At 40.9% G+C, this 16,326-nt stretch overlaps 1 protein-coding gene across 1 annotated transcript in view; it reads right to left on the bottom strand.

Annotated features, from left to right (window-relative positions):
* The window catches only part of CPED1 (cadherin like and PC-esterase domain containing 1), a 304,150-nt gene that overhangs the window by 29,682 nt on the left and 258,142 nt on the right, over positions 1–16,326 (bottom strand). Inside the window, exon 17 of the mRNA XM_061165684.1 lies at positions 10,871–11,007. Coding sequence (XP_061021667.1) covers positions 10,871–11,007 — 137 coding nt within the window. The remainder of the gene's footprint in view (positions 1–10,870; positions 11,008–16,326) is intronic.

The following is a 16,326-nucleotide window of genomic DNA, read 5'->3' as shown; positions in this document are numbered from 1 at the left end:
AGGCACAGGGAAGGCAAGAAGCGTTTTGGAATGCTTCTTGAGCGCCCTGCAGTGCACCGCTTGTTGGCTGTTCAGTTGCTAAGTCGTGTCCAGCTCTTTGTGACCCCACAGATTGCAGCATGCCAGGCTTCCCCGTCCTTCACTATCTCCCAGAATTGGCTCTAACTCATGTCCTTTGAGTTGGTGCACTTCTAGGCACTTTATTTTATTTTTATATGACGCCAACTTAGTGCCATCAATTTGCTTTGTTTTAATAAGAAATAGCTCGTATGATTTTTTTCTTATAAGCATTCTGTAACTATCTTGGATTTCTCATTGATCCAAGATTTAGGAGAGGGAGCTTCAGTTTCTAAGTGGCTGTGTTTCTGTATTGTTTTGTGTTACTGTAGTGTATACTTCGGCTGTTAATTGTTGGTTTTATGTAATATGTACTCTGGGATCGGTTGGCATGTGAGATCTTAGTTCCCCGACTGGGATCGAACCTGTGCTTCCTGTAGTGGAAATACAGAGTCTTAAGCACGGGGCTGCCAAGGAAGTCCCTAGGCACTTTAAATTCATTAGCTATTTCAAAGAAAAAGTCAGTGAAGATAGGAAGTGTCTAAATCACAGCATCCTCTCTCTTGTCCTACTAACCCTGTTAGTAGGGACAGGGAAGGACAGACTCTCAACAGGACTTGGAGGTTGCTGGTGAAGAACTCTCTGAATCAAGCAGACTGACAACCTCTGAACAGTCCCTCATGTCTCCACTGCTCATCAGTAACAAGCTCCAGGGAGAAGGAAGGGGCATCTGCAAAATACCACCACCATCTGCAAGACAAATACTCCTAAACTGCGAGATAGCATTTTTTGAATCTAGTAGACACAGCTCTGACATAGAAGACTATGTTCTAGAGAATTATTCTATCCCAGTGCCTTTCTATTCATGAAAGATAGAAATGACAAATTATAACTAAGATGTAAATGCACTTGTGAATTTAAGATTGCTGGTTCTGTAGAGAAAGGCATTTTGGGAAGAGGTTAATTGGTATTCCTAACTAAAAGATTTCTAACTTCAAAATATCAGCTTTTAAAATGCACACAATTAGAAAATAATACCAGGAATAAGAGTGGTTCTTTTCAGCAACATTATTCGTACTTGGCCTTTATTTAGATCATTCAACTTGGTGAATTTTTCAAAGGAAATGAGTAGGTTATTTGTTTTCAACTTCCACTGTAAAGGGTCTAAATTATGATAACATATATGTATAACTAGCCATACAATTTGTAAAAAAACTCTTGTTTCCTGTGAAAATTACTGCCTTATACTAGTATGCACAGGTGTTGGCTGGCAGTGCAATCAAAGAAGAAAAAGTACAATTAACCAATATGCAATTATAAAAATAATCAGTTAGCAATAAAATATTAAAGTAACTGTTTCTTCTCCCTACCAATTTTTTTAAAGCTCCAATGATATTAAGCACCACAGGGAGAAGTTTTTTCTTTCTTTTTTTTAACTGTTGAATTTCAAGTGTCCAGAATAGTGCCTAGAGTAAAAATCAACCTTATATATTGGCTTCTTATGTGAATTAAAAAATCAGTCAGCAATAAGGGAAGCAATTAGATTAAATCCTTGGGTTTAAAATCATTTTGAAAACTCATGCAAAATTAATCAGCTTAAGTAACTTTACTTCTACCTCTATAGAACAATGGACTAAGAAGGAAGGATTATGCATTGGCTCAATAAAGCCCATCACAGGAATAACGTTAATAATATTTTGGATTCTAGTAGCAGCTTTATTCCAAAGATTGAATGGCATTTTCCTATGCAGCATCTCTCTTCTGGTCCTGAGGTGCAATGCAGGGAGTCTACCACCATCAAGGTGGGCTCTGGAGAGGAGCAGAATCATCTGTGTCTCAATGTGGCATGAGAGGCTGGATCTCAGCTCATCAGCAGGAAACAAAGATGTGTTTAGAAGAGTTTTGCATCTGTTTCTATTCCCCAAACTTGACATGCAGGATGTCATTGAAAAGTATAAGGTCTGGTGTTTTTTCTACTATATTTCATACCGCCATGGACTCTAAGACCTAGAAGCACACCTTGTTCTTAGGCTTCATTAAAGCTTGCGCTTATTTTAAAAGTCTTCTTAAAAACCATGCAATGGTTTAATTATTTTTATTTTCTTTTCTAAATTTCTCAACATGATATAGTCCCTGCATTAGGTGACATAGGCTAAGTGCTATTAACAAATAGAGCCTTGAAATGTATAGTGGCCTAAACACTATCGACGTTTACTTCTTCAGGAAAATGGTCCAGGTGGTTCGAGGCAGGGGCATGTGTGGGGGCAGGGAGGTCATTCAGCGTCCCAGGATGAGTAGATCTGGCCTTTCTCAGCTACAGTTTCTGAGAACTCACTGGGTGTTGATATCTAGCCGGGGGAGGAGTAAAGAGCTGCCAGGTTTCCTGTGGGTCCACCCTGAGGGATGGGCCTGTCACTGCTGCTCACATACCATTGGATAAAACCCAATCATACGGTCACACACCTGACTGCAAGGGAGACTGAGAAATGTAGCCAAGCTTTGTGCCAGGAAGCGAAAGAAATGAGTTTGATGAACACCTAGCTAGTCTTTACCACATTCTCTTACATGCTAAGTCTGGGGGAAAAAACTGCTAAATTCAGATTTTCCACCTGTGAATTAGCAAAAGTATGGAGTATATGGAGGGCTTCCTTTGTAGCTCAGTCAGTAAAGGATCTGCCTGCAATGCAGAAGACCTGGGTTCAGTCCCAGGGTCAGGAAGATCCCCTGGAGGAGGAAATGGCAACCTCCTCCAGTATTTTCGCCTGGGAAATTCCATGCACAGAGGAGCCTGGCGGGCTACTGTTCATGGGGTCACAAAATAGACCCAACTAAGTGACTAAGCAACAACATGAAGTATATGAATGACTAAACTTATCATCCATATGATGCATAAAAGGACTTCTACTCTTAGAGAAATTGGTTCTCTGGGACAAATATAAGCAAGAACAATCATTTACCAGTGAAAATGCAATAAACGCTTTCAGAATTTTTGATTAAAATATAAAATAAAGCAATTTTCATCCCATTTTGTTTCATCATGAATAAAGGGAACTAATGATGATGACACCTACATATGTAAATATTTAACTCCATTACCTCCTTTCTCCAAACTCACCAAAAGTAACAAGGAATAGTTAGCAAAGCAAGTTATAAAGAAATGAAGAGGAGCAATGGGGGCTCACTGTGATAGCTCAATATAAAGGTCACTTGTTAGGGTCTCAGATGCTTCTGATCTGTTGGAGCTGGGAAGGAAGTGGGTATATGTAGAATCAATAGATGGGGGAGAAAACCTTGATTTAAAATAATTTTCCTTCTTTCTTTCTTTCCTCTTGCATAGGTTCTATCTTCAATATTCACAGAAATGGGGATATTTCTTCAGAGCCAACAAAGTGCATGCAAATGCCAGCACAGATTTCAGCCAGTTAATTGGAGCCCACTGGAACCTTCCAAGAAGGGAAATTATATAGGAGCTCCTTGTCCATTAATCCTGGCAACACCTACTTACTGTGGAGCTCTCATCGTGGTAAACAACGGAAATGAAAGTGAAGTGAGGAGTAGTCTTATTCATTACATCTAGTCCAGGGCCAAGCATAGCCTATACATTTAGAAAGCTCCACAGTGACTCCCATGAGCCTCATGATTGAGCACCACCACTCTCATAAGATAACTGCCAAGTGAGGTAGTAGAGGGTGAGTCAGCTCTGATATGAAGCTGAGACTGATCAGATGGCTAATGATATTTAGGGCAGTGTGAAAATCAAATTCTACAAAGCATTTCTCTATGAAATGTAATATGATTGCAATGAATGCTTTTCAATGATGCATTTTGATCAAACTGGCTACACATGACCAACCAAATTGTTCTTGGGGTCAAGAACAGATGAAAATTGACATAGAGACAAGTCACTTTAAAACACATGAAATCTGGCAAAAATCAAAACAAACAACAGTATCACCTAGACATGGATAGTCTAGCTGCTTGGAACAAAAGTACCTATCTATTTTGCCCTTGCCTCTGTATTGTGAGCTTTATGTGTATGCCATCCTTTCCTGGTAAGAGTCAGGTACACTCCTTTCCTTCTATTCACCTCTTTTTATTGAAACTGACAAGCAACAATGAATTGTGTAACCATAATGGAATTCACATATTAACCAGAACATATTATTGTAAGTTGGGCGTACTTCAAATATGTAAACACCTTTAAGTTCAAGACAGTACTGTACTTGCAAACATTGCTTTAAAAATGTAAGTTACATTTCCTGTTTTAACAGCTGAGCTTAAATGCTTTCAGTAAATATTGCCTTTTTACATTTTCCTTTCTTAATTGCACTCTTCTGTCAGGTATTTTATTACTGAGTAATAAAATTACTGAGTTTGTCAGCTGAACTATGTTTTCAACTGACAAACAAAATAAAAGCTCGTTTTATTCAGTTTGGTCAGACTCCTAAGTTTTCTCAGTTATAAATTTCATTCTCCTTCTAAACTATTTCTTATGTATTTTGCACTGTGGGTTACAAAACTATGCTCTGATAAATTTTTATAACTGTTCCATTCAAAATTTACTGAGTAAGAAAGAGGTGTGTATGTAATTAGAAACATTCATCAGAGTACAGTTTAACACCTAGCTTATACTTTTTCAATGGATTTTGCTTTGACTCAGCACAATGGTACATCATAAAACCTATGCATACTTACAAAAGCCTTCAAATGAAAGAATTCATATTTGAATAAATTTAGAGTTTAAAAGGGCTCTCATATTTACCTGCCCTCCAGACACGAACAAGTATGCCATAGAAACTGATACAAGCGCTCTGAGAAGCCCTGAGTCATCTTTTCTCAGAGACCAGCCTCCCGTTCATAGAAGTAAAGGCTAATAACTGAAGTATAAAAGTTTGGCCCCCCTTACACATGGAGTGCGGTGACATTCCTGGTCAAAGCTACAGGAAACTTGAACCACCTCTTAAACCCCAGTTGATTCGTGCTTTTTTCCTTCTCCACAGGTGGGCCTCCATTTCCAAGTATAGCTTCCCACTCATCAATGTAAAGCAGTAGTAAAATGATGTCAAAGGCCATAATAACAACATAAGGAAATTCAACTGAGAAAAACGAGTGCTTCGAGATTTTAGAGAAAGTAGAACACTATTTGAAGGCCTAACTTTCCAATAAGTCTCACAGGCCCAGTCAAATTCTGTCTCCTTTAAATTTGGTTCTTTGGAGAAAGACAACTCAGTTTAACGTATTTCCTTAAAGGTCATCCTGATCGAAATTTACAATAAAGTTCTGTTTTTTGTAGCACAACATATATTTGCACTACTATACATGGTAACAGTGACATGTTGGATTCTCACTGTAAAAAGTCTGAATTTTCCATAGTAATTGAAAGCCTTCAAATGAGAAAGGGCACTACACCATTAGAAATTGCATGTCTAGGTATGTCTCCACTTTTACACAATCCAAGATGCATAAATTGGAGCAAATTGAACATGAGTAACTCAGAATCATCTCCATATACCCTTCACTTGCTTGGTTCCTGCCCATTATCTGTTTCCTCCATTCTCTGTTCCCTCCAGTAAGAGAAAAATCAAAGGAAGCACAAAGCCCGAGTGATATGACCCTCATTACAGGTTCTTTTGAGAAAAATGAAGATCTTCATTTTTTTTTTTCTAGTTCAATTAAACTATTTCAAACTCATGTGATTGGTAGATTGCTTGTAACTATCAACACCACTCTGCCCAGGCACTTTCTCTTTCAGCAAATCTTCAAGACTCTCCCAGTCCAGGTCAGGTGTCAGCCTCTGGGCTTTTTCCAACCTCTGCAATGATTGTGTTATACTGTAAAGATCACATCTCTCTCATTTGTCTTCTCCTACTAGATATCTGGCACCTTCGAGGATCCTTCTGTGCACACCTAGAACGGACTCATAGCTCAACAAAAGCCAGGTAAATGAATAAACAAGGTGACAGCCCACAAGTTAGAAAAAGTGGTCTAGGCTTAACTGTGTTAAGTGATCAGCTGGATTCCACTCTGTGATAACATGTCAGGGAGAACTGAGATTGCAACGTTTCTGACCTGGGGCAGCAGAGTTACTCCGATGTCCTCAATGAATTTAAAAAGTCACTTCATTCCTGATAGCCAGTCAGAGGCACTTACTGATCCCTGCTGAACGTAGGCATTTGTAAACTGAATTTCTGTATAATATCACTCAAATAATATGTTTCTTTTCTTGAACGTTTGACATGGCAAAAAGTGCCCCCTACCGACACCCCCCAAAAAGTTGAGCATTTATAAAAAAATGTTTGTGTTACTTCTTTTTCTATTTTTGTAACGATATGCTTTAACATGTACTGGACTGGCCAAAAGGTTCACTTAGGTTTTTCTATAACATCTTATGGAACAGCCTATGGTAAAATCCAAACGAAATTTCTGGCCAATCCAACATTTGTCTTTGAAATAGAATGGTAACTATAAAAAGTTCTGGGTAGGATGAGAAATTGTCTCAGTAATGAAAGGAAAGAGTTTCAAGATCACAAGTATATTTACATTTTACTCTGAGAGAATGAGAAATAGATATGCAGGGACAATATTCTGTTATCAAGCCCTAGTCATAAGTGGAGCTTTCTGCAAATAAGTGTTATTTCATAATCGTAATCGTGAATGTTGACACGACCATCTCTGTGCTGTGTGGTATATGAGTACATAAACCTGTCTGCACATTACCAAATCCTGTGATTTGGAATACAAAAGGTCTTTCTATTTTTGTCTGCTTTTCATCTCCACTACCTCTGCCCAAGTTCTGATGTATACAATTCTTTAAAATAGAAATTTTTGGATTTAAAAAGATGCTCACTATTGTAAAAATAAAGGTAATACACACATGTATCCCCTGCTTTCCAGAAGTTCAATTTATGCCACTTCTTTTTATAAAAGATCTATGTTAGGACAGGCTTTTTTCCTAAAAGCAAATGTCCTCTTTAGGTTTCTTTTGGTGAGCAAAAACAGGTACTAACCTAGGAATTTCAGGAAAGCAAAGAACTGTAAATTGAACTTTCAGAAAATGGGGAGTACTCTTCAGCTTCATCTATTTTGATTTACCAAAGACTTCATCGGAGAGCTCTACTTGTGGATAGTGGAAGAAATCTGTATGTAAAAAGATATCTTTACACTTGATCAACCAGAATTTAGGCTTCCCAGGTGGTGCATGGGTAAAGAATCGGCCTGCCAATTCAGGGGACGCAAGAAACGAGGGTTCAATCCCTGGGTCAAGAAGATCCCCTGGAGAAGGAAATGGCAACACACTCCAATAATCTTGCCTGGAAGATTTCATGGACAAAGGGGCCTGGTGGGCTACAGTCCATGGGGTTGCAAAGAATCAGATATGACTGAGCGCGCGCACACACAAACACACACACACACACACACACACACACACAAAACATAATTTACTCTGTGAACTGGCTTTGTGGCCATGTGACCTGGGCATTCACATAGGGTCTCTGTATATAAGGGTCCTGTACTTGCTTTCTGGCTCTGCTTTTGCCTTCTCAAAATTCATAATAATTATTGACCACAGGGTCCCGCATTTCCGTTTTGCCCCCAGCTTGGCAGTACATGTGGCCAATCCTGTCACCATCCCACTCTTCCCCCACCCCTTTGCACTTACGTAATCACTCTTAAGGCTTGTTGCTTCCAGAAATTTTCTGTGTATGTAAGCATGGAGGCATTAGGTTTTACGCTGATGGGATTATTCTATACATATTCTTTACTTTCTTTGCATCCTCAGTGTCGATGATGGAATTTTTCCATTAAGCAGCCTCTGCCTCCCTGGCACCCACACCCATTTCTTCCTCTCCGCAGGCACGCTCCATACTGCTTGCAGGATGGTTTTGCTAATTCTGGTTGTGCTCTTCTGATAAAAATGTACAATACTTCCCTGTTGTGTATAGAGTAAATTAGCATTCTGGTAAACAAAACAGACCAGGATACTAATTTACTTGGAGCATGGTCCTAGCATTAGGACCATGGTCAGTGTGTTGGTAAATTTGAGTTTCTAAGCTTGCATGTCTGAAGGACACTTCTGGACCCAAATAGTCACTAAGAGAAGCCCTGGCTGGTCTGTGTGGGGATCCCCTGATCTGAACACACACCTTTATTTTCAGTTTTTGTAACACCATCTCAAACAGGTAAGAAGAAGATCTTCGCTTTTTCCTATCATTACTTTGTAGAGTTGCTGATAATTTGCCTTGAAATGAACAAAGACAGCATTGTGGTCTTCATGCTTGTGTCCTCCCGAAATTCACTTGTTGAAACCCTAACCCCATCCCACCCTCAACAGGTGACAGGAGTAGGAGGTGGAGCCTTAGGAGGTAATCAGGTCTGTTATTGTTTAGTTGCTTAGTCATGTCCGACTCTACGCAACCCTCTGGACTATAGCCTGCCAGGCCCCTCTATCCGTGGGACTTTTCCAGGCAAGAATACTGCAATGGGTTGCCATTTCCTCCTCCAGGGGATCTTCTCGACCAGGGATGGAACTCATGTCTTCTGGGTGTCCTGCACTGGCAGGCAGATTCTTTACCACTGACCCACTGGCAAAGCCCCCATCAGGTTTAGATGGGGCCATGAGGGTGCAGGCTTCACGAGGGGATTTGTGTCTTTATAAGAGGAGGAAAGCAGTAGAGCTCTCTGTGTCTCTTGTGTCTCTGGCTCTGGCTCTCTCTACTTAATATGTTACAGTGTCAGTCACTCAGTAGTGTCCTCCTCTTTTACAACGCTATGGACTGTAGCTCACCAGGCTCCTCTGTCCATGGAATTCTCCAGGCAAGAATCCTGAAGTGGTTTGCCATTTCCTTCTCCAGTGGATTTTCCTGACTCCTGGTTCAGGGATGGAAACCTACTCCTGCATTGCAAACTGATTATCATCTGAGCAAAGCAGCCAACAAAAAGCCAGGAGGCAGAGTCTCACCAGAACCCGACCATGCTGGCACCCTGAGACTGAACTTCTCAGCCTCCAGAACTGTGAGAAACAAACGTCTATTTAAGACACTCAGGCTAGGGTAGTTTAAGACAGAGGGAAGAAGGTGTTTCACTTTTTACAAAGTTGATAAATCTACAGCATGGGATTAGATCATAAAGATTCACAATTTTTTTTTTAACAGATGAACAAAATAAGCCTGAGAAACAGTATGTCCTGTCCAAAGCCACAGACTTTAGTGATGAATTTTAACATCTACTTTCAGTTTAATACATGGTGACATCTTGGAATCTTCTTGAAAACTCTAAATTCTGAGGTCAGAATGATATTCTGAAAAGGTGTGAAAAAAAGGTGTGACTTCTGGGCACCCCTGGTGGCTCAGACCGTAAAGAATCTGCCTGCAATGCAAGAGATCCAGGTTCAGTCCCTGGGTTGGGAAGATCTCCTGGAGAAGAAAATGGCAACCAACTCCAGTATTCTTGCCTGTAAAAGTCCATGGAGAGAGGAGTTTGGTGGGCTACAGTCCATGGAGTCACAAAGAGTCAGACACGACTGAGTGACTAACACTTTCACTTAGAATCTTCATGACCACTATAAATTCTGAGGTCAGAATGATATTCTGAAAGGGTATGGAGAAGTCTGACTTCTTAAATTAACAAGTATTTTCATTGCTTCCAGTCCTACATTTCTAAGATATGGAGTTTGGATTGTCCAGATTGGTGGTGAAAACTGCCTAAATTGTGCCAGCTCACATACATGTATGATCACAGATGAATTACTCTCTGAACTTCAATATTCTTAAGTAGAAAACAGATATAACAATATTTACTGCACAGATTTATGATTAGGAATAAACAAGATTTTAATGTATTCATTTACTTAACAAAGATTTATTACGTGATCATTATGTATCAAATTCTTGTCTGGAGAATTCCATGGACACAAGAGCTGATGGGCTACGGTTTATGCAGTTGCACTACAATCCACACAGTTGCAAAGTCAGACACAACTGAGTGACTAACACTTTCTTTTTCTTTATGATTCATAGAGCATCTTTAAAAAGTTGGTTTTTGAAATCAGTCTTGCCTGTGTGTGAGAGCTTATACATAGTTTGTAAGGAAATGTCCATCTGATTAAAAACTACTTTAAAATCTGGAGAAGGATTACTTACTTCACGATACCCAAGCATCTCAGTCTATTCGCCCAGTTTGCACGTCCGAGAACTCTGCTGGAATCTACCTAGTCAGAGCACGCCTAGCAAGGAGACACCACATGTCCAAGAAACCAGCTTAGAAGCCGCACTAAAGGAAAAGCAGTCTAGCGAGGTCCACGCGAGACCTGCCCGGGAACGTGAGAGAAGATCAGGAAGGTTAGCATGTGAAAACAGTGTCATGCCTGGGGTGAGCTGGAGCAGAAGTCTTACATGCAGAAACATTCCACTGCCTGTCTGAGCCACAGATGGCCATTTCAACTGCAGAGTCTTGTGAGAGCTGCAGTTGACAAGGCCAGCTGCTCGGAACCACCAACTGTCAGTTGATGTGGCCAGCTCTTACCCATGTGTGCTGAGAAAACCAGCATGGGACTGGGTCAGCACAGGACACGATTTTAATAGCCTCAATCTGTCAAGTAGACTTCTTTGGAAACAATGAAACAATTGAGCATTTTGAACAAGAATCCTTAAGGCTCTCCTATGATAACGCATCCATTCAAAGAGTGAAACTGCATCCATTAGTTGTCCTCTGCAGACTGAAGGAGCAGGCATGGGTCTAGGAGATACAATTGTGTGGGCCTCAGTTCTGCAGGCGGCATAAATGAAAAGTCTCCCCTGAAGAATCCAGAACCTACCTTCCTTCCTCCCAGGCACTGCTGGAGTTGAGGCTTGGTCAGGACACCGTATTGGCAGTGGTGGGGCTGCCAAGTGACTTCTCTCCAGTCACAGGTCCTGTTGTCTGAACAACTAAGGCAAGGCACGATCCATTGGCCTGAAACAGACAGCAAAACTTTGCCGCGGTTTCTATGGGTGAAGTTACAGTTTGCAAGAAAGTCTAGAATTCAGTGATGGATGGCACACCATTACAGAAATCACAGTGAGGAGACCACACTCATATAAACCCAGGGGAACCAGTGCATGGCTTCCTGCCAACCAAACAGAATCACATCAGGTAGTCATGTTCTGAAATAACGCAGTTCATGCTGAAGTCAAGTACGAATTCTGTTCTGTGAAAACACATGTTTATAAAAAAATTAAAGTGTTTGGGTACTACTCAATTGCTATTTATTTTCAAACAGTACATGAGGTCTTTCACAGGACTGAAGTCTATAGGGAGTCACTGACACTGATGTAGTTGGCCACACATATTTCCTAGCCTAACACATGCTTAGTTACCAATCCAACAATAATCATATTCTCTGCTATCAAGAGCTTCAATGTATAATAAGATAGTTCTTTTAATATTCTGATAATTTACTGTTTTGAAGAATAGTCTTAATTTGATATATGGCCTTTTTGCTGTGAATCTCTTCACTTCTTTCTAGCTCTGTTGCCTTAATTTTTTCATCTGTTAGAAGAAGAGTGTACTATTTTTCTCACAGATTGGTATGAGGATTTAATGGGATAACATAGTTAAAGCACCCAGCACAATAACGCCTCCTACTCACCTTTGTTACTAGCTAATTTCAGGCACAGAGTAAGGCATAAGCTTTGGCCAATGTTTATAAGATAAATGAATATCCTTAAAAAGCTGCATGTAACAGCTTTCTTATTTTATGGATAAAGTAACATGTATTCAAATGTTGCAGCTTTTAGGGTGCGTGGACACATTAATAATTTATTAGAAAATATCAAGACATAATTTGGATTTTTAAAAATAATTCTATTTTTGGCTGTGTTGGGGCTTCCTTGTTTCGCTGGCTTTTCTCTAGTTGTGGTGCCTGGGTTTCCCATTGTGGCAGCTTCTCTTGTGAAGTGAGGGCTCTAGGACGAACAGGCTTCAGTAGTTTCAGCTCTTGGGCTCTAGCGCACAGACTCAATAGTTGTGGTGCTTGGGCTTACTTGCTCCGCAGCGTGTAGGCTCTTCCCAGACCAGGGATCAAACCTGTGTCTCCTGCATTGCAGGTAGATTCTTTACCACTGAACCACCAGGGAAGCCCCTGGATTTCAAGTTTTGCTTTCTCCCATTCATCTTTTCAGAAATGGAGACTGAATCAGCATGTTAAATACAGAGCAGTTATTTGTGTTTTCTGTGGAGAATACCGTGACGTCTCCAGCAAACATCCGCTGTACCCCAAAGATCTCGCTGATGTTACTGCTTCACGTTTCTCTTCAAAATATGGAAGAGCTAAATATTCCCGGCTACTTTTTGAGTTACAAAGAAAAGTTTTAAACAAATTTATCCCTTCTGGCTTTGATTTGTGGTTCTGCTAACAAAAGTATCTGGTGTGACGTTAATTTTGCGTGCATACTAGCCACTTCAATCGTGTCCAACTCTTTGCAACCCCATGGACCGTAGCCCGCCAGGCTCCTCTGTCCATGGGATTTTCTCAGCAAGAATACTGGAGTGGGTTGCCCTGCCCTCCTCCAGGGAATTTCCTTGACCCAGGGAATTTTCTTGACCCAGGGACTGAACCCACAACTCTAGCACTGCAGGCGGATTCCTTACTGTTGAGCCACCAGGGAAGCCCGTGACATTAATTTTAGAGGGAAGAATTTCTACTTTCAGGGGATGGTAAAATACACTTTGCGTTTCATGACTCAGGAATGTCAGAATTGTGTATGTGAGTGTTTGTGTGGGTGGAAATAGTTACAAATAATAAAATACAGAAACCAGATCTAGTTTATGGCTCTTACTGGTGGATCCCAGAAAGGGAAAAAGTATGTGTGTATTAAGAGAGAGAAACTGGGAGAGACAGAAGAAAATAGAAGGGAAAGGAGATGAGAACAGCATGCCTTCCAAGGAAGACAAGAAAACATACAGCAGAACTGCTTTGGGGCAAATTGTGTCAGCAGGAGCAGGAAGTTGAAATACAGGACAGTCCAAAAGCAATGTGGACTTATTTATTCCTTTCACCATAAATTTTTTTCTTTGCTTTGATTTTTAAACATAATGAGAATTCCAGAAAACTGCCTTATTCAAAGTCCCCCCTTTAAGTAATATCTCCAAAATTTCAGGTCTGGTGAATGACCTTCCATTTCTCTATATACATATCACTCTCTATCCAGGAGGATTTTAATACATTATTGAGATATTTACCCTCTTAGGTATTAGGCATTCTCGTTAGTAAAATAAGATAATGAAATAGTTATCTAAAAAGAAGTAGTTATTAAATATTACTAAAAAAGAAATAGTCAACATTTCTATAGCACCTCTCAGATGTTGGATACTCTGGAGCACTTAAATACACTAATTTATTTAATCTCAGAACCACCCTATTACCCCCATTGCAGTATTAACTGGGGCTCAGAAAGGTTAAATAACTTGTCCAAGATCTTTCAGCTAGGAGGTGGCTATATATTATTTTTTTTCCTTTTTATTTTTATTTTTTAATTTTTTTCCATTTATTTTTATTAGTTGGAGGCTAATTACTTTACAATATTGTAGTGGTTTTTGCCATACACTGACATGAATCAGCCATGGATTTACATGTGTTCCCCATCCTGAACCCCCCTCCCACCTCCCTCCCCATCCCATCCCTCTGGGTCATCCCAGGGCACCAGCCCCGAGCACTTGATTTAAAATATACAGGATTGGAGCTGAAGACTGTCCCAGAGTCCATGCTCTTAATTGTAATGTGAAACTTCAAAAATCATCATCAGGTGAAGAGTTAACTTACATGTACAAAATTACTATTTATACATGTCAAAAGCTTAAGAATCGGTAATTCATAATTGAGTAAAAAGAGGGGAACTCAAAGAACCTGGGCTTTGGAGACAGACAGACCTGAGCTCTGCCTCCATGGAGCTCTGTGGACCTCGGGGCAGTACCTTAAAGTCATCTGAGGGACTTCCCTGGTGCCTCACTGGTAAGGAATCAGCCTGCCAATTCAGGAGACAAAGGTTCAATCCCTGGTCTGGGAAGATCCCACTTGACGTGGCACAACTAAGCCTGTGTGCCACAACTATTGAGCCTGTGCCCTAGAGCCCACGAGCTGCAACCATGAGAAGCCCGGCAGCCCCAGAGCCTGTGCCCTGCAACAAGAGAAGCCACCGCAATGGGAGGCCAGCATATCAAAAAGGAGAGAGTCGTCCCCGCTGACCGCAACGAGAGAAGAGCCCGTGCAGCAAAGAAGACCCAGCGCAGCCAAAAGTAAATAAACAATTTTTTTTTTAAGTCAGCTGGAAAAGTTTTAAAATTCCTCACGCCCAGGCTGGGCCCTAGACGGATTACATCAGAACCACTGGATGTGGAACTCAGGCATCAATGTAGTTTTAAAAGCTTTTCGGGTGATTCCAATATGCAGTCAAGGTTGAGGACCATTGTTTATCTTGGAAAAATTACTTAATCTTTTCATGATTACACTTAGTTCTCTATACGAAAAAGATGTGTAGCATCTGCCACAGCGCCTTTATACTAGATGTTGATGAATATATATGACTGCCCTCACCCCACTTCACCCTAAGCAAACCGTGGCAATTCAGAATAAAGACAACACGGGGGTCAGAGTTGTCTGGCAGGTTCCATGGGAGCAGATAAGATGTGAGGAGGTATTTGTGAATAGATAAGATTCAGAGAGGTATAATGGGTGATTTTAAGCGAAGAGACAGACCTGACAGTAGTGAGACTGAGGAAGTGACTGTTGTCCATGACAGACTGTATATACTGGGGAGAAAAAGAAGGTCTGGTCAGTGAAAGGTGTTCCCAAAGATTGGAGATGTAGAGCATAGTATTAATACTACTAAAAGCTACAACACCAAGCATTTGGGAGCAGTGTTGGGTTGTGAGTGGCAAAATGAAAACCGTTCTCCATCCAGTTGTTTGTTTCTCCATCCAATTCTCTTTTATAATTCTTCTGTGGTTTTCATTCAGAATATTCTAATTCTGATTTTGCCCTGATATACAGAGTTTGTAATCAATAATCCACTTCCTTCACATATTTGTTTGACTCCTAATACAGTTTGATTTAGACATGGCGTTCAGTTTATCCTTCGTCAAAGAATTCCTCAAGAAAATCTCCTTCTGAAAAAGTCTTTTTTTTTTCCATAGAGATTTTGTGGGTTGTGGATGCAGTTGGAAAGGGCGTGGGATCACCTCTTTTCCATCCTTTTCTTTTAAAGTGAGGATAACTGAGACCCAAGATGCTAAATGATGGAAGTAGGATCGTGTCAATGACAGGGCTGGACCAGAATTGAAGTCTCAGAGTCTCCAAAGTGCTGATCCATTCAGCATGTTAGGTTCAGTTCAGTTCAGTTCAGTTCAGTTGCTCAGTCGTGTACGACTCTCTGTGACCCCATGAATCGCATCACGCCAGGCCTCCCTGTCCATCACCAACTCCCGGAGTTTGCTCAAGCTCATGTCCATCAAGTCGGTGATGCCATCCAGCCATCTCATCCTCTGTCGTCCCCTTCTCCTCCTGCCCCCAACCCCTCCCAGCATCAGGGTCTTTTCCAATGAGTCAACTCTTCGCATGAGGTGGCCAAAGTATTGGAGTTTCAGCTTCAGCATCAGTCCTTCCAATGAACACCCAGGACTGATCCCCTTTAGGAAAGACTGGTTGGATCTCCTTGCAGTCCAACGGACTCTCAAGAGTCTTCTCCAACACCACAGTTCAAAAGCATCAATTCTTCGGTGCTCAGCTTTCCTCACAGTCCAACTCTCACATCCATACATGACCACTGGAAAAACCATAGCCTTGACCAGACAGACCTTTGTTGGCAAAGTAATGTCTCTGCTTTTTAATATGCTATCAAGGTTGGTCATAACTTTCCTTCCAAGGAGTAAGCGTCTATTAATTTCATGACTGCAATCACCATCTGCAGTGATTTTGGAGCCCCGAAAAATAAAGCCTGACACTGTTTCCACTGTCTCCCCATCTATTTCCCATGAGGTGATGGGACCAGATGCCATGATCTTAGGTTTCTGAATGTTGAGCTTTAAGCCAACTTTTTCACTCTCCTCTTTCACTTTCATCAAGAGGCTTTTTAGTTCCTCTTCACTTTCTGCCATAAGGGTGGTGTCATCTGCATATCTGAGGTTATTATTTCTCCCGGCAATCTTGATTCCAGCTTGTGCTTCTTCCAGCCCAGCATTTCTCATGATGTACTCTGCATAGAAGTTAAATAAGCAGGGTGACAATATAGAGCCTTG

This window comes from Dama dama, chromosome 18 (assembly GCF_033118175.1).
Source record: "Dama dama isolate Ldn47 chromosome 18, ASM3311817v1, whole genome shotgun sequence".
Classification (NCBI taxonomy): Eukaryota; Metazoa; Chordata; class Mammalia; order Artiodactyla; family Cervidae; genus Dama; species Dama dama.
Note: the sequence above shows the minus strand (reverse complement) of the source record. Positions and strands in the feature narration are given on the sequence as shown.